Genomic DNA, 23,760 nt, shown 5'->3' on the forward strand with positions numbered 1-23,760 from the left:
CAGGTGCTGTAATGATGTGCTAAGCTCTGTGTTGTCATTGTAGGCTGGCCCTGTCCTGGAAGGGGCTGACAAGGTGAAAGACATGCATGCTGAAGGGGACAACCTTGGAATTTTAGAGTTTGCAGTGTAGTTATTTGCAAGCCAAGTATTAGGTTTGCTCATGCAGCATACAGTGCAGAGAAGTGCCTGTCTGATACCCATCAACAAGTTTGAAGGACTGTATAATAAAGATAAAGAGAGAAATATGTGCATACAAAAGTGACGTGGGATTTGGAGGCAGAAGGCATTGCAAAAGTACCAAATGACATAATACTGCATGCTTAAAATAGGACTGAAAACCTACGCTTGGTAAATGCTCTCTGCTTCCTTAAAGCCAAAATACACAGGAACACCACGGCAAGATTGGTTTATTCATGTCCTGCCAAGTCTTCCCAACATACTCTGCTTCGATAGTTGGCACAAGGTTGCGAGTGGGTTCATCGCAGACATGGGTTCATCTCTGGGCAAGGTAGTATGTTCCCATGGATTAATAAATAATCACTTTAATAAATCCCCCATTACAAGGTGGGTCTTGGAATTTTAATCCATGCCTAACACAGCATTAAGCCTTATTAGCTGTATACATAAATGTACCTGTGGGGGAAAATAAGGCCTTGTTAAAGTATACTGTAAGTCACTGACAAATGCAATGTTGATTCCCTTGGTTTGCCATGGAAGCTATGTGATGTTGCCATACATAATGGACAGGCATTTGTTCTAATTAAATGGTTTGGGAACGTTGCATAAGCATCATAAATAGATTTGATCTATACATAGATTTTCTCTATTGATAAATAATGCACACTTTTCTTTGATGCATTTTGCAGAATGTAAATAATAATGAACTTCTTTAATCAGCTGAGGGCCTTTACTGTGTCAAGGATTCCTTGTCTCCTGCTTTGGAAAGTGCACGTGTCTGACAGATGTGCTGCACGGTGTTTGTTCTTATTAGACATAGCTGTGCTAGTGCAGAGATGATGAAACCCCAGCAAGCCCTCGAGGAAGCAGAACACTGCAACTGCTCTGTTTACAGAGGGGTCCCCTCAAATGAATTATACAGTCTAGATCCTCTTGCAGATTTAATAATTTTATTTAAACCTAGTTAGTTGCTTAGATATTGAACTAGTTGGCACAGTTGGGCAATTATATGGACTGGTAGCTGGCAAGTTGCAGCTCTGTAATAAACATGCAGGTGTCTTTTACTTTGCATGAGGTAAGGAGGTTTCTGTAATCTCTGATGCTACAAAGAATTTAGGGAGTCAGTTAAGAGATATTCTCAATTGAATGCCTTCTGATTGTGTCTATTATCTCTGTCTTGTAAAATGGCTCATTTTTCTCATAGAAATATCCTTCTGCATACCTCAGCTGCTAGGGATGTGGGTGGCTGACACTGTGCCACATGAGATGCCTGCGTCATATGTCAAGGAGATAAGAGAGAACAAAAGTCAAAATAAAGCTGAAAAGGCCTGGAGACCGTTGCTAGCCAGGCAACGAAAGATGACCAGTGGAGGGAAAAGCCATTGAAAGAGAGACTTTTAATCTTGGAGGAATCATTTTTTCATTAAATAAAATGATGTGCCACATCAATACTACCAATAAAAGAATCCCCCCAGACTATTAATGGCTATTGAAGGCACGTTACAGAGTGGATCTCTAGAATATGGCACAACTTTGTTTTTGCTAACAGATTAGTCTTCCTTTGTTAAATCAATTCCCCCTCTCAGCCTTTATGCAGTAGACTCACCCATTACAGTTACTAATTACAGCGTCTGACAGATCGTTAATTATTTATTTCCAAGTCACCTTTTTTTCACTTTTAAATTAGTTATTAGAATGTAAAGATATTTTTATGTGAATGTTTTTCACAGAATACGTTGATAGTATTAGATAGTTCTATGTAATACATGCAGGCGCACAAAATTCCTCTTAAAGTTGCTTTAATGTATTTGTATCCTGTGACAGTGGACATACCGCAACATGGAGCCGTAGATCAGTTTACTTTTTATTTTCCAACAAGTGCATATCAGTGAAGTCATGAGACTAGTTACACATGTGATCCTTATGCCGGAAGTCGAATGAAACCAGAGAACAACTTTGGAGTAAACATGATGTGCACTTGTTGGTTGTTGATTGGGAAGAGAGTTTCTCAGTAACAACACTCCTCCAGTTATAATATAGAGGTGGTTATTTGTAAAATAATACGAGTCTGTATCTCAAAACTTGGAAGTGCTGTCACATCACATTCATCAGCTCTCATCACTTCACATTATGTGATAGCACAGTCCCAGATCAATGCATGTCAGTAATTGTAGTGCAGACACACTTTCAGTTCTTCACTTGTGTCAAAAATTTTCGAAACACTGCAGCTAACATTAACAACAGCTGCCTGGACACTTTAAGGTGGCATGGAAATAATCTGTCAAAACAGTAGAAAAGATCATCTGTCTTGTCTCCGCTTGGCAACTGGACTGGTCCACATTAGCAAAGAAGAGGGAGATATTCGCTGTCTTTTGGAAGGGATAGGGGTGTTTACATTTTCCATTCATGCCCTGTGCTGAATGACTGAGACAGCTGTCTATATGTCCTGACCAAAGGCACAGGCATTTTTTTCCATATTCACCGCCTTCACCCTGGCACCGACACTGGGTGCTAAACCACTGGTCAGCTGTTTTCTCCCAGACCAGGGAACAACTATGTAATCTTGCACTTACTTCATTTTCTGTTCCACCAAACTGTTGCCCATTTTCTCTCAGCGCAAGGCACATTTGTGTGTGCTTTGACTTGAACATGTTTAAATGTGTACGCATGTGCGGCCATTTAGCCATGAGGGGAGGAATCTTTCTAGCCGGGCACCAATTATCCTACCGTAACTGGAAGTTGTTATACAGGTGCACTGAGGTCAAAACATTAGTGTCGGATTAGATACAATAGCATTCATCTACTCTCAAACTAAATCTATGTATCTTCATTGCACATAGCCTTTGTCATTTAACCTAATTTAGTTTGAAAAAGTGTTCGGTTCTCTGGAAACCAAATGCATGCTGTAACTGAAATTTGGATGCTTCTCCTATACAGGCGAGCAAATGTTGTCTTGAGATAAATGAGCCGCCACAGTATATATAATATTCATATTACATCTGATGGACTTGGCTCAGGTTCATTTGGATCAGTCTGTGTGTCTGCTGAGACCAAAGCAGGCAGTGACAGTGATAGGGAAGGACTTATGGTTTGGTTTGCGGGGAACATTTGGCAGTGGTTTTTCCTGCTCCATAGGTGTAGCCAGACATGAACAGCAATGCAACTGTAACAGACTGGTGACCTCTACCAGATCAACTGCAGGGGGGCGATTATTAAGTAACGAGTCTCTGGCGAGAATAGCAGCCTTCCTGCCAGTTCTCCATGGGAGACTGCCGCTGATTTGGGTGATATAATGTAATACAATTACAGCAGTTATATGATTGGAGCCATTCTTTTTGTTGTCCGGGTCCGTACACAATGATATGGTACATTCATTTCTCCAACAAGGCTTTCTTAACAGGAGCCTACACTGTATATAATTTATATTTCTGCAGTGGATTCACATTCATAATTAAGATAAGCAGAGTTTGTGTGATGTTTTGTTGTGTTTTCAACTGCCTTCAGTTAGATTTGATGTCACTGATCTGTTTTTAATATACTCTGATGTCTTACTATATAGATTAATACTGTATATTTTTTATTGAAGATAAACAGTTCTTTAAATTTATTTGAGGCTATTTTATCAGAAATGTGTCATAATGACATTTAACAGTATTTTCGCATATCTTCAGTCATTTTGTGGTATATTTTAGATATCTATTTAAGAATAGTTACAAACTGGAGTGAAATGCAGTATGTCCTTTATTCACACACTCCCATTTATGTCTGTTAAATTCAGTGTAGCACCTATAAAAGAACTGCAATGGTATATTTAACCATTGAGACAGAGTTGGTGATAATTTTGATGTTGTATTAAAACATTGTTTAAATACAGTAGCATGATGTACACATGTAGTTACTGTTTTTGGGCGACCCATTGAAGCTCAGTGGCAGAGTAAAACAGAGAGAAGAATTTACAGGTCAGCAGGACTCACAGCTGAGATTTTATGGCAAGATTTACACCGTGTGTGATTTTACAACTGGGGGGATGATTTGTTAACCCTTTGTTTCACAAAGCGGAAGGTTATTCTTCTCCCTCTTTCTATATGTCCAAGTTCATCTTGCGAAAATCCAGAGAGCTTTTGACACCTGTATTACACCAGGATGGAACACGTTTGCCCAGTGCACAAGGCAATTAATCTTGTCAATGTCAAGTACATTGGGAGGGAGGATGAAACAAAGATTTGACCTGATTGGCTATGAAAAGGTCTCACATTTCAATTGGGACAGAGGAAGGTTACAGGGGAGAGTGTTTGGCACATGCAAGGACAGATACACAGAGCTTTGATTTATCTGTCTGACTCCCGTCTATCCAGAGAGTCCCAGTATGGTGACATCCATTGGTGTCCAGAATAAACACACATTAATTGGCCAATTAATTACAGGGATGGCTACAGGGGGCAAGACTTTGAGAGTGCCACTTTGATTGCACATTGTTCACTGGCTTTTAAAGTCATTGTGTGTGTATGTTTGTGTGTTTCTGTAAGTTGATGTGTGCCTGTATATGAGTGAAAAGCTTATGTTTAACAAGGGGTAATATAGGTCAACACATCCTCTGAGCATTAGATAGGCTTGCTGTAGTTGGCCAGAGCATGGCAATCATTCACACTGCTATGACTTAACAACTTTCTAAGGAGACAGAGCTGTACCTCACAGCAGGAACACTGCAGGCAATATACTATGTGTCCCTGCTGCTCCAGTGTCCAAATTCATCCAGGCCTGGTATCCCTGGCCTGTGTCTAATACCTCTCCAACATTTTCAAGTGTTGTTTCAATGTCTGCCAGGTCATATCAACACTAATGGAGTGTCATGTATCAGATACGGTCAGCTGAACTGAATTCACTCGACTCTTATGTCACTGGACAGGAGGTGACTGGCCCTTGTGACTGTTCTAGGTATCATAGTCCAAACCACAGCTTTAGTCATCCAAACAATGAGATTTCTCTGGCTCCGGATAGTCTAGTCATATACCGTACAAAGACACTCTCCTGGCAGTTTAAGTAAGTTTTAGAACAAGGCAGAGTTTGAGAAATGCTGAGAATGTAAATACCCTTAAAAGGGCATTTTGGATCCAGGATGCTTGGATTGAAATATGCCTCGAGTAAGCTCTGTCTATGTCTGCCATTTCCTTGGCTGGGGGGGGCAGAGAGCTCAGAGTGCAGAAGGAAGGAGGCAGGTCTGGGAGGGGATGTAGCCCTGAACACTGCAGAACACAGAGACGTGGCACTGGGAGGCTGCATCACTGACAGCACACTGGTACAGCCTGCCATCCATATTCTGGTTCTCCGTGCTCTCATACTGCCCGCAACCAATTTCGATACATTAATCGGTGTCCACTTTACTGGCATGCCAGGGAGCAGGGCATTGACAATGGCCTGAGATTATACAGATGGTACTGTGTGGGACCTTAGTGCAATCTGTAATGCGTGGTGAGTGATATGAAGCATAAGTTTAGCCGAGAGCTACAGTAGCCGGAGTGAGCACCCTGTGGATCTTTGCATAGTGTATTCTCTCTGACCTCAAATATTTGGTTTGTAAAATGAACCAGGGTTTATTCAAAGTGGATTTTCAGCCTCTCCTTTTCACTTGTTGGATAATGCATTAACGAAACACTCAGTATCTGTAAACATAGGATGGGAGCAATCTGCTCCGGATGAATAATATGGCCAAAAGTCCAGATGAGACTGTGAAATTTATAAGAGCCAAGACTAATAACAGCATCCATTAGGAGATGAGAACATTCAAGAATCAACGCTGGTGTAGTGAGGAGCCAGCGTAATAGGCAACCAGCTTGCAGGGATACACTGCACAGACGTTCAGCTGATCGGTGAGAATTGAGCTTATAGTTTCAAATAGATTGATCAACTTCACCACATAAAAATGCAAATTCAGGTAATATTGCCGGCCCTCTTTCCTCTCCTTAGGAGTTATTAAAACCAATGAGCTCTTAAAACTCATCACTGAAGATGTGGTAGAGACATGGTTGTTGTAAAGAGTTGTTTTGAGCTCCCTTGGGATTGCCTTGGCTTAGTTTCCATAGACATTTACTGTTTGCATTTCCTGTGTATGCCTTTGGCTCTAGTGTTTGCATACTGTTTGGTAGTGGAGAGTTGGATTTTTGCTGAAATAACTCTATATGGGTTATTTTACCAGATCATACCCTATGTGCTATGGCTGGGTATCCTTGTAATGCCACCTTGTATTGTGTGGCAGTTGAAAAGAGGCACCTTCTCTCACTCTCTCTCACTCTCGTACAGCTTCTTGCTCTCGTCTATTTCCTTCTTCTCCCAAGCCCTCTACAGTAGAATTTCCTTTACGGTATTCAGTGCCTTATTGCCAGACTGCCTAATTAGGGATGTTACCCCACACACATCATACATTCATGCATTGAGGACATCCATCCTCTCTCAGAGAAAGCTTAGCGTCTCCTCATTGGCTCCGTCCCCTGCTATTTACAGAATTTGTGATGAAGCTAGTTTGCCATCTAGTGGCACTTGTACAAATCACCATTTAGTCACATGGGGTCTATGATTGAGTGTCTGTGAGGAAAGCCTTCATGGAAAGCTTTAGCCAAGAGACTATAGGTGCAATCTTGGCCAGCTGAGCTGTGTCTTAAGTCGGCTGCAGTGTCAGCCATCTCTTTATACGTCCCTGAATATTTAGATGGCTTGGAGTTAAAGAGAGCATTGTGTGCCAGTCAGAATGGTGAAAAATTCTAAGCTGCATTTGAGCCCCTGCCAGGCAGCTGTCGGCTTTGCCGTTCTCTTCCTGCCCCGGCCGCTCCTCTTAACCCTCAGTAAACAACTGGAACAAATCCTATTTTATTGAGGCTTTCACCAAGTGCAAGGGATCTCTGCAAGCTCCAGTGCCCAGGCATTTTCTGAGCTTGTGCAGTGTCCTAAGATGGCATCCAGCGAGGCCAGTCAGAAGTAGGGAATTTGGACTGTCTGTCTCTAATTGGATCCTTAGTCAGAAGCAGGTGAGGCTGTGGTCTCTGCAGAGTGTTTTGTGACATTTCCAGCAAGCAGTATAATCAATATTTACCCCAGAAGTGTTGATAGCTGTTTTGACACAGTGAAAACAGGCTTGGTGACGATTCTGACAACTGCAGCATATCGAGCTGCATAGATGGTGTGAATTAACTGAATATTTGTCCCTTTCACAAGCTGATACTTTGGATTTTGAAGTTTACACCCAGAAGCAGCAAGGTTGATGTAGTGTATGTAAGTATGTAAGTAATATCAATTATTATAAAATACAGAATCAAAAATGACAAGCATACTGTAGATTTTACATCAATTTGTTGCTCTGTAAAAAGACAACATTCCCATTCAAGAAAAGGTGACACTGAAATGTTTGTAATGTCATATTCATTCCCAGCATATTACTTGACAATTAGACACAGTGCTGAGCTAAACATGGTGAAACATTACCAAATTTTGGTATTTTAGAGATCCTTTATGGATACTTCATGCTGTTATTTTTCCCTAGTCTTGTTGATTCTTATGGTTCATGGTGCAAATTTTTTAAAAGAGAAATGAGAAACTACTGTATTTGCAAGGGGAAAGGATGACATTGCAGAAATAATTAGAGAATAAATTAGCCTTTGGTGGCAGTCGGAGTAATTGTCTGTATCTTGTCTGAATGTGGATACCATAAGTGTTCCTTAGGAACTGTAGGTTTGACCAAAGGACTGAGTGGGTCAAATGCATCTGGTTGTGTGTGTCAGTCTTTTTTTTTCCATTTTTCACAGGTTGTTTTGTTCTTGGGTGTGTGCATACAGCACATGCCCATTTGTCTGTGTTTCTGATTTTTTTTTTTTTTTGAGTACACATGTTCAAAATCCTGGATGTCCATGTGCTCTTTGGAGTGTCAGTGTCCTTCTCTTTGTTCTGTGTATTTTTAAATGACACGAGAATATTATGTGGGTTTATCATTTTTACTGTCTTATACACATTTGTTTACCAAGCAAATGTAGCTGCCGCACAGAAGCTACATAGTCACTTCCAGTTAAACCCAGTACAACAGTTAGACAAAAGGCAAAGTGGCCTGAGTACGTGTCCCCAGAGGGAGACGGGCCTCAGCTCAGGCAGAAAGAGTGGGAGTGGCATGTGAGTTTTACCGTCTAGAAAAGGTCATCTCTCCCATGAGCTACATAACAACCAACTTGGCCTGATAATGTCAGATAGTTTCCCCTTCAGGATATGAAACTTCTGTGTCACACATAAGTCAGGAAGATGAAAGCAAAGCAGTATAAAGATTTCTGGTGATTAGTTGGTCAGAAGCCATATACAGTAGGTGTGTAGACTGTAACATTTGATAAAAGGTGAACGCTTGGTGGATCAATAAGTGGTAATGTACACTTACACTTAACTGGAGAAGCAGGCTTCTCCTAAGCATTGGGGTCAAAACCTCACTAAAATGGTCATATTGCGGCTCCTGCAAATGCATAAGTTTAAATTTGGATGTCAGAGTAAAGACAGAGTGGATTTACAATTTAGTAAAGAGTGAATGTAAATAGGAAAAAGGGATAATCCCTTTGGGAGCTCCAATCACCGTTATCTTTTTCACATAGAGAGGCAAATTAGCAACAAAAAAAAAGATGAGATATTACATTTGAAATATGATAAAATGAAAGATGACGAAACGAGTTATTGAATGAACTGATTTACCTACTGATAGCTATCCCTGCATATGAAAGGGGTAAAATTGCCATCGTTTTGTCATTCCTTGCTGTTTGTCAAGTTGAGTCGGATCCTGTGGTGTTCATTTCAGAAGGCTCCTCCAGCTTATCTACTGACCCCTCTTGACAGGGGCATTTGTCAGGTGGATTATGTGGCTTTTTGTGGGGATATCTGCTTTACTACTAAAAATACGACATCTTGTGCCTTCCCCATTTTATACCACTGTGTTATCCCAGTTTGGGTAGTCAGACATGGAATGTCTCAGAGAACATGTTGACATTTGGGATAAGGATTATGGAGTCATCATAAACGAGTGCCTCTGATGTGTGTCACTGTCGCTGTTGACTTTGCTCTCAGATTGGGACTTGTGTTCCAGGACTGAGCCGAGGCCCCATGTCTGCGCTTTCCATTTACAATTTACAACTCATAGCAGAGTTGAAGCCAGTCGAGGCTGGGATCCATGTGGATTAAAAGTCAAAAGTTCAAAATATGCTGTCACTCTACTAGGGCCTCCTCCTTACCTCAGCTCAACAGTGTACTCACTCTGGCTTTACTAGCACCATTACTGAATTAGTAGCTAATGTGGACTGCTTTTCACACTTCTGTTATAAGGTTTGCCGGTTTTAGGGTTTAAAAGATAAATAGTACATGTGAATATGTGTTAAGTCTTGCCAGCCCATCTTTCATTTACTCAAGAGGCTAGTTCATCTTTCACTCCCACTCTTTCCTTTGCTCTCCTCCGCAATCCCTTCATCTTTCTCCACCTCCTTCCCTCCCTCTCATCCCTCATTTCCTTCCTTCCCTTCCTCTCTCTCTCCCTCCCTCTAATCTATTGCGATGACCTGAAGGAGGGCTTCACACTGCAGCGCTCAAATAATAATCAAGTGCTAGGATGTTGCCAAATTTATAGGACACTGAGCGTTGCATAGCAACAGAGATTGCCAGGGTGATCCAACAAGCGCTGGAAGTTGGGTGAGGGAGAAATGGGGCGAGTGACAGGAGACAGGAGAAGGAAGGAGAGATGACAAGAAAAACCGGAGACAGGAGAGAGGGATGAGATGAGAGTAATAGAATTAAGATATTATACACAAAGGAAGAGATAAATGAGAGATGAAGAAACAGGAAAGGAAATGAGAAAGTTAAGGTTGGCCTAGCTGAAAGAAAAGATTTACTGACACTGCTGGCTGGTCTTGTGTGCTTGCCATTCTGTTATAATTCAAGTTATAATTATCATCGTGTTGACATATTTTACTATGGCATTTTGGCATACACAGGTGGTGTTAAGTTTAAAAGTGGCTTGAATATAGCAGAGCAAAATAGCCATTTAACTAATGGCCCAAGTCCAACTGCAGCCTGCTCTTTCACTCTTGCTAAAATCCTCATACATCAGGAAAAAAAAAAAATTGTTTTGTTCTCACACACTGTCTCACATTTATTTTCATTTAATTTTATTTAATTTTATTTTATTTTATCTCAGTTGCAGTTTCCTGTTCATCCCTGTTGCCTAGAGACTGCTTTGGACTATAGTTCACCTCTGACACGTACCTTTTTTCTGACGTTGCGTCTACCCTCTACACCAGAAAATCAGTTTAAAAAAAAAAAAAAAAAGGACAAAACTACAATAAAGCTCTGCATAAAACTACAGAATTTCTTGAAATTGCGCTGGGAAATGAGCAGCTTTGATAAACATATTATTACTGTCGTTATCATCATCGACATGCTGTCAGTGTTGATAATAACAACAACATACTGATTTATGTAGTATCAAATGTATCCTCACTGCTCTCTGAGGTGAAAATGTAGGTAACACAAAGTTTTGTGTTGGTTTGGTGTCAGAGACAAATTTCTTGCCGAGGGAGTCTTTCATTACTGTAAGTGTGCGTAAACAGTGAATGAAGTGGTTTCACTTAAACACTGGATATCCACCAGGAAAGGTGGATGCAACATCAACACAAAGCATGATCAAGCGGTATAAAACCTTAATATATGATATGATGTTTTTGTCCTGATAGTTGCACAATAAAGGCCAAAAAAAATGATGTTGACGTTGTTATCCCTCGCCACTTATATAAATAGATGGAACCATTGGTATCAAAGTTAGTTTTAAGCTTGTAACCATAAGCATTTATTGTTATCTGCTATGACAACAAACCACTAACCGTTTTTTAAAGTAACTGAAGAAAACAAACGCTAACATGACTTAACATTATTATAATATGACCTCAATTCAAAGCGTTAGAGGATCCCTTTAGTTACACTTTTATAAAGGTCTAGGATCTCTAAAGATGACATTTAGAATTGATCAAATCATTGAAATGGCATTACTACAAATTCCAACTTAAAATCCTGAGTTAATACCCTAAAACACTTCAGACAATAGTGCTAAATGCTAGTATTTGGGTGCTCATGGGCATCATGGTGGTTGTTGGCATCTTGATTATCTCAGTATTCCAGAGCCACTATGTCCCTTCAGAGGCAGTTATCTCACTGTGTCACTGGCAGGTGTTTCAGTTTGTAGAGTCAACTGAGTGCAAACAGTGATGACAGCTCTGCTCCGGACTAATTATTTCTTGTCACTGTGCACAGATTTGTCAGGCATGGCGTGCTAACCAGAGGTCCTCTGGATAGAAAAGTGTCAGTCGAACCCCGTGGTCACCTTGTGTAGTCTTTTTAAATGATTGCTTTATTGTGAAAATTGTTCTCTGTGCTGTTTTTAAATACTGAATGAGTATGTTATCAAAGAAGAAAAAACTCTGAGTTCATCTACACTCAGCTGACTAAGCTACACGAGCTAATACTGATAGGTGTAGACCTAATATTAGAAATACCTCTTAGTATAATGCAATACAAGTCAGCAGCACCCCAAGCTACAGCGCCCAAATGATCCTAAAGTTGAATCAACACCTTTCTATATCACTTTCAACAAAAACCCTACCATAAATGTAGGATTAATCATCATAAAGGTAAGATTCATAGCAGAGCCATTGTATCACAATGCATTAGTTTTAGGTAGGTGTACCTAATAAACTTCCAAGTGAGTATAGATGTATTGTGACGACTGTATAAGTGATAAAAGCAGTAAGCCAAGATTAAAATATATTAGTATTTCTTTTTGAGAGCAGAATGTATGACAGAATTATATTTTTTGAAACTGTAGGAAATCTCTCTTAAAGAGGGTTCCAGATGTGGAAATGAGGACCCAGGCAAAATCAGACCACCTTATTAAGAACCATTTTGTAATTTGTAGGTAAATGTGCAAGTAAGGTACGGGCCTAGGTTTAATAATATGGAATTTATCCCAGATCATCATTTATTTTTTCTGACTTCATTTGTTGAGGATTGAGATCTAGACTACCACAATTTATTTAGATGGTAATATGCAAATACATGGACAGAAAATTAGTATGCACTTTGGGGTTAAAAGAGATTTAAGGGAAAATGTGGAGAAATAATTTTGAAAACTGCATAATTCATGACCTGTTTGGAATAATAACATGAAATATTCATTGGCTAAATTACTTATCTATGTAATCTGCTTTTGTTGTCGATTTCAGGGGGGAAAGGACAGCAGCAGGCGCTGGGGCTGGAACAAACAGTCTGGTGTTTTTGCAAACATAGCAATGATTCTCTGTCAACCTATTCATTATCAGTGAAATAGAAAAAATAACAGCTCCACTCTCCTGAAACGCTGTCTTTCTATGTGAGAAATAGACCTTTTACACCAACATGATGTGTTTTGAATCTGCAGTACATATAGCATGGTGCACGAGTGCTTCTTGAATACTTTGGCTGCCACACTGATTGATCTTTTTGTGCCACACAGTAATCAACCTCAGTTACATTTCAAAGAGGTTATTGCAAGGGAATCTAATGTATAATGTCATTTGAAGTAAAGGATTTTAAGGTTCAGAGGTGCTGCTCCTACACATCTTCTCGATTCGACATCTAGCTCTGCTTGACATAGCACTCATTCATACTCGCATTAAAGCACATGTAGTCTCAGAGCTACATTGACACAGATGATCAAAATTCCCGAGAGTAGGCACAAACTGGTTCCATTGTGTCATTATTAAGGTTAATATTTACTGTAGTACACCCTGGCTTCTCCGGTTTTCATAATCCTGTAATCTGGGGACTACAAACAGAGAACCAAACACAACATATAAGCATGAGCACACATGCAAACAGATGATTAAAAAAGCAATAGTTCTCAGTTAAGTTCCTTCCTTTGTCTTTGTTGCAGGAAAATGCACATGTCAAATTAGACCCAGTTAATCAAAGTCTGCATACATTGAGTGTCAGAGGGAAGAATCGGGGGCATTGCTCTGTGATTCTCTACTTTTCTTTCAGCAGCCACTGATCCTTCTGTCTTCACAAATCTACTAGGCTACTAACTGAGTGGGGGAAAGAAGTCTTTTTGTGTCACCCATACCAGCACATACAGTACGAGAGAAATACAGTGTTTCAATATAGCAATTGTGTCAGATGATGAAACTCACATTGGAAAGAGGTAATCATATTTAGCCTTAATATTGTCTGCATTGTTTCATACTTCTACTGTTGATTACGCTGCTGTACAGTGAATTGATATTTGCCAGAGTATTACCATCTCCTGATTGAGCTGACATCCATCTTGTGCGTGTGAAAGCCAGCTAATTCCAGACGCTTCTCATAACACAGAACCAGTGATGCTCTGCCAGTTTATAGGATAGCTATAAGGATACCCACAGAGCTTTATCCTCTTTTCTCATGAGAACATAAACCCTCTTGATGTAAATTATACCAACTTTGGTTTGGTTCAGATAGCATTACGTCTCATTAAGATGTCAGCTTTTCCGTACTTGCAGACTTTCAAGCACTAAGGCGTTTTGTAATTCACAAAACGTCAAAAAAATCTCAAAGCAAAATGGTTGCTTTGTTCTGACCTAATTTTGCTGCCTGGCTTGGCCTGTTTGCTGCTGTATGTGCTCCTTGGGTTGATTGATGCACCGAGGGACTCACACAGCTGGAAAGGAGGCAGTAAACCAGAGGAGGGAACAAAGAGTAGTGGGCCACACGGGGTGCAGCAATTAAGCTGTTTTCTTGTTGTTAATTAAAAGCAAATTAGAGACTGCGACAGGAGTTGCTGTCTAGTCTTAATTGCTGGCAGCATGTATGCCCACCCACACCTGTTGTTGCATCTTCACTCACTCATCTTAATCTTTTTTTCTTTGTGCCTTCCTTAGGGACGGAGAGGAAAGACTGGGGAGCCTGGACCCAGAGGCCTGCCTGTAAGTGATACACAGTCACAGGCACATACAGTACACACCACATTTTACTTTATTCTTTTTCATTTATAGTAGTGGGATAAACTCCTTCAAAACCTTCAGTACTACTGTATAAAAACAACTAGACATATTGTATCTTAGTAACATAGTAAATTGAATCTAAATAAAACCTGTCAAAAAACACTGAAAGTTTAAGTTAAGTTTGGCTCAGACAGTACAATCAAGCAACTCTTTGAACAGTATGTTATTTTTCTAGCTTTTCAACCTGTCAAAATCAATTTCAATTTAACCTTTATTTGACCAAGAATTCTCCTGAGATTATCAGTCTATTTTTCAATTGAGACCTGGCTAAAATTTGAGACGCTGTAAAAGTTATCACCATTGTAAAAGCATATTAAAGCAAATAGATGATCAGGACAGCAGACATGCAATATAAAATCCATTTTAAAAAGAGCAATTATGCTCTTCAAAGTGAAACATATATGTAAAGTTTGTGCATTAATTCCACGCTTAGGCTATTCTTATCTAGTCAAAACCTTCTCCCATTCTCCCATACTGTTGCAAGGCTATGTCATTAGCACAAAACCACAAGAGGTATATTAAGGTAGCACTTGAGGATGATTGTATTGATGAGTAGGAAAGGTCTGCCTATAAGGCCTGTTAACTCCTTGAATTATGGTTGTTTCCTCAGGCATCCAGACCAACCCCAGACACCGTTTGTGTGTTTGTGTAGTGACCCACACACCAAAGGGCACAAACACCACGATGCGTTAAAGGAGACAGCTTGTCAGACTCTTAACTGCTGTGATGTCAGCACAGAAGTGTTTAGGCATCATGTATTTCAGATGCTTTGGCTGTCCAATTATTTTCATGCACTATTGCCCTGATTACACTCTTGATCAGGACATAGGGTCTGTCTTGTTTTATTTCATCCAGAAATCCAGAAAGATTCTGTTTTGCTTCAAACACTAGGTCCAATTATCTTTGGTATAATTGAGCTACTCACTTTTAAACCTCTCCCACGTCTCATCCCCTGCCTCCTTAGTAACTCATAAAGTTGTAGGACATAAAGTCTAAGGTGAAAAGAAAGACAGGAGGGAGAAGGTGTGACATTTCTAAATGGCAATGTCCTGACGATGCCCTTAGCATGTGCAAGCTTTGCCTCCATCCCCTGGTTTTGGCATTTATGAGTCACCTGTTTTGCCTAGGTAGATCTAAGGGGCAAAATCATCTATTCAAAACACACACCAGGGCATCACTCTCTCTTGTTCATTGGCAGCAGGACAGTGCTCACAGTTGAGGGGGCAGCAGTTATTTTGCAAAGTCAAATTAGCAATGCATGACAACAGAGGAGTCTGTCAAAGGCGTACAACAAAGACACAATCGAAGATAATCTATAGCCTACTCAGGGCCATCCACGTCTTTATGGGAGCTAACATTAGTGCAAAGGTTAGAAAATACAATACAACAGGCCTTTGCTGATAGACAAATATTTTTCAAGTAACCTTGCCATTCGAAATAGGGGTTAGGAAATAACATGTGTAGTGTTCACATTTATATATATACAGTACATATATATGTATGTGTGTATATATATATATATATATATATATATATATATATATATATATATATATATATATATGTATGTATATATATATATATATATATATATATATATACACACACACACACATTATTCAGCCACAACCTTAAAGCCATTTACCGGTCTTGAGATGTGGTGACTGTGAAAGCCACAGCACATGATTCACATCATATTCATACTCATCAAACCATTCAGTGACCCCTTGTGCCCTATGGATGGGGGCATTGTCATCCTGGAAGAGACCACACCCATCAGGATAGAAACGTTTCATCATAGGATGAAGGTGATCACTCAGAACAACTTGGTATTGATTTGCATTGACCCTTCCCTCTAAAGGGGCAAGCGGACCCAAACCACGCCAGTAAAATGCCCCCCACAGCAAAACAGAGCCACCGAATCCCATCACTGTAGGGGTCAGGCATTCAGGCCTGTACCGTTCTCCTGGTGTACACCACTCGCCCACTTGTTGAGAACATGGTTAAGGATTTCTCATCTGACCATATCACTCTTTGCCCATCCCTGTAGACCAGTGCCAGTGGTTTGTGCACCACTGAACTCTCAAATGTGCATTCATCTCTGTAATGAGGACTTTATGCACTGCAACCGTGCTATAAGATCCATCTAAATGTAATTGTCGACAAATTGTTCTTGCTGACACAGTCTGATCACGTCCTGCATTAACATTCTCAGTCGCCTGATGAAGAGCTGCTCTTCTTTTTTTCCTTACATATCACACTAATGCACGAGCATCATGGTCATCAAATGTGCGCTGTCGACCACAATTTCCGACCCTGTTTACTGAGGTCTTTCCCAGTCATCTAAATGCAGACGTCACTTTAGTCAGTTGCTACTATTGAAGCACGAGCCAGCTGAGCGGTGTTTGTGACTGAAGCTCCTTCCATCCGTGCCCCAAAAATGAATCCTCTTTCAAAGTCAACTAGCTCTTTGCCTCTTCTCATCGTGGTACAAAATTCTTCATCTTGGTCAGAATTTTATAAAGGATACACAGCATAATTGGATATTAATTGCTTAATTATACCATGCAGAGAACCTGTGTGGAAGCGTCTGCATTCGATATGTTTCTCCACTCATTGATTCAGGTTTTTCCTTTAATTTTTCACCCATCTGTTATATATACCTAAAAACAAGCTGCAAATGTGATGTCCATGCATTCCAGACTTCAGGCAGTCATTGACTGCAAATGATTTTCATGAAGGATTAAAAATAATCCTTATATTTATAATTATGTTGGTTTTTCCTATTATTTTTTAACCTCTGAAAATGACGGAATATGTATAAAAGTGACTGTATTTCCTAAATGTGTATATACGTGTGTGTGTGTGTGTGTGTGTGTGTGTGTGTGTGTGTGTGTGTGTGTGTGTGTGTTTGGGTGTTTGGGTGTGTGTATATACACACATACTGCATATACTAGTCATACTACTATATATAATTGTCTTTGGGGCATGAATTCCTTTTATCTTTTCTCTGTGTTGCAGGGTCCCACAGGAACCTCTGAAGGAGTAAGTGTCAAGGTATCACTCAAAACATTATTCATCACAAAACAAAATACTGACATGTGGCATTTAAGGTGGATTTGAGCTGTCTCCTAGTTTGATAAACCAGCTCTTACCTGCACTTCCAGGAGGGGTGAATTGTCAAGATGACTGAGCAGTTTTCATTGTAGCAGTCTTCCAAATAGGCAAGGAGTTCAATCACCTGCACAAAATTGTCTGTATAAATATGTACCTTGTGTAACTAGATGAAGAAGCCTGCCCAGTCAAATCATACATGTGTGTGACCAGAAACAGAACCTGTTCTGTCCTTGACTGACATTTTTGTGTTTGTAGTCAAGAACAGATCTCCCCCACTGGAAATTGCACCTTTCAGTCAATTGTGGCCTACCGTGCAAGTTAAATAGGTGTTCCCACCTGTGCGCAGCACAGTGTGACTCAGTGCTCATATTCCAAACAGACAGATGGCCATTATGTACAGTGCCTTTGCAAAAAGCATCTGCAATCATTTTCATGAAGCCCAGGGGTGCTATAGCTCACCAGAGGCACATGAGATATGCTGTGAAAAAAAAAATCTCAGACAGGGACCTCAATCAGGACTCCAACTGTCTCTGTTGCTGCCTGCTTCCTTCACAAACCCACCCCCACCCCCTCACAGCCCCTGCCCACCAACCACAAAGCCTCCAGTGGCCCGCTTGTGATCATGCTGAGAGTGAAAACTATTGTGTAGTGGACAACCTCTTGACCACAGCTGTTTATTTGATGTATAGGGTAGTTGTTTGTTGTGGTGTCAGCTAAGACTTCAGAATTCCTCCCTCTCTCTGTGCCCAGAGGAAGGAGAAGTGTCAGCTGCCAAACCTTGAAAAAAAAAAAGTTGTCTGTATGAGAACACACTTATTATACCTCAAAACAAATGGGATTTCAGTAGCTATACCATAGGTGGAGGCACAATGGATAGTGGTTTTGTTTGAATGAAAAAATCCTCATGTATTACCATGTCCTAGTAAGTTAAGTTTAAGAATAAAATGACAAGCAGAGATAACCTTGATTAACTTTTCATGAGTTTTATGTAATTGGCTTCTAAGTTTCAGCTTTAATATCTCACTTGAATCAGTCTGAAATCATACAACTTCACTTAGCAGAAAGGGAAATAGCTCTGAGACTAAGAAAAGTAACAAATAATTAATGTTTAACAGTGTGTTAAAGTTTACGAGTTTTTTGAAAAAGTAAATCTGTAGGCTCACTATAACTTACAACATTCAGCTGAATCCAAAATGATGAAAGGTACGCCGATCAGCCACAACGTTAAAACCACTGACAGGTGACGTGAATAACACTGATTATCTTTTTACAATGCCACCTGTCAAGGGTTGGGATATATGAGGCAGCAAGTGAACAGTCAGTTCTTGAAATTGATGTTTGGGAAGCAGGAAAAATGTGCAAGCGTAAGGAACTGAGCAACTTTGACAAAGGAATTGTTATGGCTAGACAAATGAGTCAGAGCGTCTCCAAAACGGCAGGTCTCATGGGGTGTTCCCGGTAATGCAGTGGTCAGTACCTATCAAAAGTGGTTCAAGGAAGGACAACCAGTTAAACTGGCGACAGGGTCATGGTCGCCTAAGGCTCACTGTTGAGTTTGGGGAGCGAAGGCTGGTCCGTGTGGTCAAATCCCACAGAGGAGCTACTGTAGCACAAATTGCTGAGAACCTAATGCTGGCTGCGATAGAAAGCTGTCAAAACACACAGTGCATCACAGCTTGCCGCATATGGAACTGTTTTGCCGCAGACCAGTCGGAGTGCCCATGCTGACCCCCGTCCACCACCAAAAGCACCTACAATGGGCATGTGAGCATCAAAACTGGACCATGATGGAATGGAAGAAGGTGGCCTGGTCTGATGAATCATCATCATTTTCCTGGGGAAGAGATAGAACCAGGATAGATTATTGGAAGAAGGCAAGCAGGCGGAGGCAGTGTTAGGCTCTGGTCAATGTTCTTCTGGGAAACCTTTGGTCCTGGCATTCATGTGGATGTTACTTTTTGACACGTACCACCTACCTAAACATTGTTGCACACCCCTTCATGCCAATGGTATTCCTTAATGGCAGTGGCCTCTTTCAGCAGGATAATAAGCCCTACCACACTTCAAAAAATTGTTCAGGAATGGTTTGAGGAACATGACAAAGAGTTCAAGGTGTTGACGTGGCCTGCATATTCCCCAGACCTCAATCCAGTAGAGCATCTTTAGGATGCACTGGAAAAACAAGTCCAGTCCATGGAGGCCACACCTTGCAATTTACAGGACTTAAAGTATCTAATGCTAACATCTTGGTGCCTGATAGAGCAGGACACCTTCAGAGGTCTTCTGGAGTCCATGCCTCGATGGATCAGAGCTGTTTCGAGGGCACGAGGGGGCCCTACACAATACTAGGCAGGTGATTTTAAGGTTGTGGCTGATTGATGTTTAGTAGCACCTGCAAGTGGCAAAAGCCTGCTGGAGAACAATGCTAAAAGAGTTAAAAATATGCTTAAAGCATTTGTTTTAAGAACTTTGACTCATGCTGTTAGTTGAGAGATAAAGTGCTAAGAAACATTGTTTCAATGCTCTTATGCGTACATTAAATATGCAAGCCAGCCTTGGCCGTGCCATGAATCAGTCATGCTCCTACATAACGGATACATCTTCACTTTATCATCAAAAATTCATGCTTACTGTGGATGACAAGAAAACTCTTCCTGTCTCAGAGAATCACCTTCCATTTTAATGTGGTATAATGAAACAAGTACAGCAATGCATTTAAATGAATTTACACAACCCAACATGATAAGTAAGAGAAGCTTAACCATCAAAGCTCCAAGACAAATGGAAAGTTTCCATCAGCAGTAATAATTGAACAGTATCAGAGATTCTCCCTACTGCTCGGTGGCCATTCTTGTGCATTTTTTAGCTTGGACAAAACAGAGGCAAATTAAACTAAATTGCAGTTTGTGTAACATTTGATTGAGCTGAGAACCCTTTCCAATTCTCTCAGCAGAGTTTGAATGTTTTAAAGTTAACAAAAAAATGTTCTGTGCAGTGCATGATGTGCCGGGAACATGGCGTTCTCATGAATCACGTCTCCATAACTGTATCTACCACTGTAAGTCTCAAACTGGCTCTGACAGAACACTGCAGATATTGATGGATAGACAGAGAAAAAGAGGCAGACAGGCTTAATTGTAGTTTGATGACTCGAGGTGTCCTAAAGTCAACATATCACCCACAGACATCCACAGGTGGACCATTTCCCTATCCCATATACACTGGGCTTTCTCATTGTGTAAATACAGGGATAATCCGGATAAATACTGGCCGTGGTGCGGTTAATCTTATTTGAAACGTTTATTAACTTGTTACATACCCCTCCAATAAATTCCCTTTGAATGATCTTGCATGGAGATCTAACAAAGATAACCAATGAAATATTTTTCCATGAGTCTGTGCCAGAATACAGTGCACAACATTTGTATAAGTGACATCCCGGGCCAGTACTAACTTTCCATGTGATTTAGATTGAATGCCAGTCATAACTCAGTGCCAACTGCCTAAGGAATGGTAAACCATGTTCTGTCTACAGTATAATTTATAGTTTACAGTTATGCTGTACTGCAAGTGGCTTTTTTTTGTTTGGAAAAAAGGCCTCTGACTGATAACACAAAAACAATTATATAGGTGATTTTCTGATAACATTATAGCGGTAAAATCATGAGTTCCCATGTGGTTGATAAAGCTGTGCAGAATTCAATTAGTACTCAAAGTCAATTTTGGCACTAGTCCCTCTTCCCTGCCTAAAATATTAATAGGACAATCCATCTGCTCATACATGGCAGCAGTCTACTGACTTGATAACAGCTCATAATTTGGACGAGGAAACAGTGACTATATCTCATTAAATGATTGGTATCACAGCGGCTGTCGTTAGTAAGTCAAAGGAATGGGGGAGGGGCTGAAACTGAATGGCAATTGTTGTCTGTTAGAGTCCAGGCGCCGCTATTGAGTGTGCAGATATGCTGCAACCTTTCTCAGATGTCTCTCTGTCTCCTCAGACAGATGTTAAACAGATGCATTGTAATGTCTCAACACAGAGCATCTGAAATGTTCCCTACAAATCTTCACATTTGCCATACAAAAGAATAATCTTTGATGAACAACCTTTTCAACCTTTTATTTATTTTTTTGTTCTCTGTTATGTGTGAGCAACAACAGGTCATCTTTATTACACGTGTCAGGAGATGTGAAACAATACATTTCTCCCACTAAAGAGGCAACTGGTCATTTATTTGCCACATACTAAAATAATGGCTGGTAATGTCATATACAGCATCAATAGCCCAAGACCTTATGTAACAGAAAAATATGAGCGTAAAAGATCATAAGAAGGTTGGAAATACATACAGTATGATGTGTCTTCTACTGATGTTTCAAGAAAGTGAGAAGATCCCCAGCATATAGTGTATACACATATATGTGTAGAAAAACTTAGAGTTCTATCACAAATCTTTTTAATTATTCATTCTCTGTGTCTCATCTTGTGTGTCTGGAGCAAGGTGCAAGTACATTTATTTTACAGTAATGTTTGCTTAGAGCATTCTCCACATAACTGACAGGAATAAATCCTGTTAAAATTATTCTAAGGGCAGCCAAACAGCAGTCACAAAGTGCCATCTATTGGCAGTCAGAGGAATGATTTTAACAATGGAAATGTGGAAAAGTGCTGCAATGCAACAGGGGCTTGAGTTTTTCATTATCATGCTAGACCTACATAACCTCATTGTCACATAGAGCCAATAGTCTCCCAGTGTTTCTTCTTTTTCTACCATAATTACACTATTTTGATTTTGAGATGACACAATACTGTATGTTTTTCGGATTACTAATTCATAACAACTGCCCTTGCCTGAGTTTCATTCTCTGAGCTTCCTGTCTTTTTGTCCTGTCTATGCTGTCAGTCACTATCAATGATCTGCTCTGTTCACATGCAGGGGGAGAAGGGTGAGTCTGGAGTTCCAGGGAAAAAAGGAGAGAGAGGAGAAGCTGTACGTATTTTCCCGTACTGACATTTACAGTGACATTGTGTTACAGAGTCATTAAGCAAGGCCTCCTCCCACAGGGTCAGCCAGGTGCCGAGGGGGCCAGCGGGATGAAAGGACAAAAAGTAAGTCACATCACTGTCAAGTGTCATACATGATGGTTCTCTCTGTTTGTGGAGGAAAGAAATAGAGCTGAGGACAGCAGAGAATGGGTGGTGGAGGTAAGGTAGTTCAAGAGATATAATTGGTATAATATAAAAGATTTCAGAGGCTAAACCTTTTGAGTTATTTGTTATTGTTTGTGTCCTCTGCTCCCTTAAGCATGATTCAAATCATTTTCTTGCTGTTGTCGGTCTGTATGTGAGTTTGCGCCTTTTTGTGGTTGTTCATGTTCATAGAATTTTTTATTACGTACGATACTTTGCAGAGGAAACCCAGGCACAGAACGAAGACTAGGGTTTTCAGTTTTGCCCTTAAGTCTTTATTTAATTACCTCAGTTTGTCTGTTTATCTTTTACTTAGTAGAAATCTGTATCTAAAAAAGTGATTTCAGCAAAATCTATAGGAAAGTTGGGCATGTGTCAAGGTAGAACGTATTGCTGTTTACTGCAGACAGTGCCACCATGTGGCCATTTATAATGCACTTTCACTAATATCCATGGTACCCAGACGATAAATCCTGCAGCAAGGCTCAAGGGATGTCAATATCAGTCTAGTAATAGAGGAAAAGTCAGGGGATCACTAAAGTTAGAGGGATTCATCCTCTGGGAACCACGAATGTCTATAAGAAAATTTCATGGCAATCCATCAACAAGTGACCACAGTTATGGACTGACTGACATCGCCATCCCTAGTGCCATGATGCTAGCACGGCTAAAAATCTCTGGAAAACAAGATTCGGATGTTGTCTTAAATACCAAGTGTTTATGATGATTTCTGTTTTTTGTAAAGTCACATAACCAACTGATGCACTATATAAAGAAACTGGAAACAACCTCAGCTAACACCCCGATGATAGCCAGAAACATTTAAATAAATAACATGAGAATAAAGCATGGTATATTGGAGATGAGTTGGGCAAATTGTTCAATTAAACCCTTAGGTTCCCAGGATTTAGGTGTGTCTGTCACCATGTGTATGTTGATCCAGATCCAGATGGGGACTAAAAACTTTTAAACCTTTTCCCGTTACGTTAAATTAAAAATTTAGAGGATTATGTAGGCTTGATAAGGCACGGCATGTATTCTTGGAGAGTTTGTAGCTGTTTACAGTAATGTATAAGCGCAGGTGTCGTGCTGTGTTCTCTATTTTTACTGAAAGCACCAAAGTTATAGAAATTGAAAATTATGAATGGAAAATGGAAGCTACTGAATTCAATGTATCACAATTAAGAACCTTCTATGGTT

The 23,760-nt window shown here is 40.2% G+C and overlaps 1 protein-coding gene across 9 annotated transcripts in view; it reads left to right on the forward strand.

Moving 5' to 3' along the window:
- Nucleotides 1-23,760, forward strand: part of LOC120796319 (collagen alpha-1(XIX) chain-like) — a 109,475-nt gene that overhangs the window by 46,768 nt on the left and 38,947 nt on the right. For 7 of the 9 annotated variants that reach the window (XM_040139014.1, XM_040139017.1, XM_040139013.1 and 4 more), the window contains 4 exons: nucleotides 14,127-14,171; nucleotides 17,271-17,306; nucleotides 22,307-22,360; nucleotides 22,435-22,479. In XM_040139014.1, the coding sequence (XP_039994948.1) occupies nucleotides 14,127-14,171; nucleotides 17,271-17,306; nucleotides 22,307-22,360; nucleotides 22,435-22,479 (180 nt within the window). The remainder of the gene's footprint in view (nucleotides 1-14,126; nucleotides 14,172-17,270; nucleotides 17,307-22,306; nucleotides 22,361-22,434; nucleotides 22,480-23,760) is intronic. The other 2 variants (XM_040139016.1, XM_040139022.1) reach the window with 1 other exon arrangement.

This window comes from Xiphias gladius, chromosome 11 (assembly GCF_016859285.1).
Source record: "Xiphias gladius isolate SHS-SW01 ecotype Sanya breed wild chromosome 11, ASM1685928v1, whole genome shotgun sequence".
NCBI lineage: Eukaryota > Metazoa > Chordata > Actinopteri > Istiophoriformes > Xiphiidae > Xiphias > Xiphias gladius.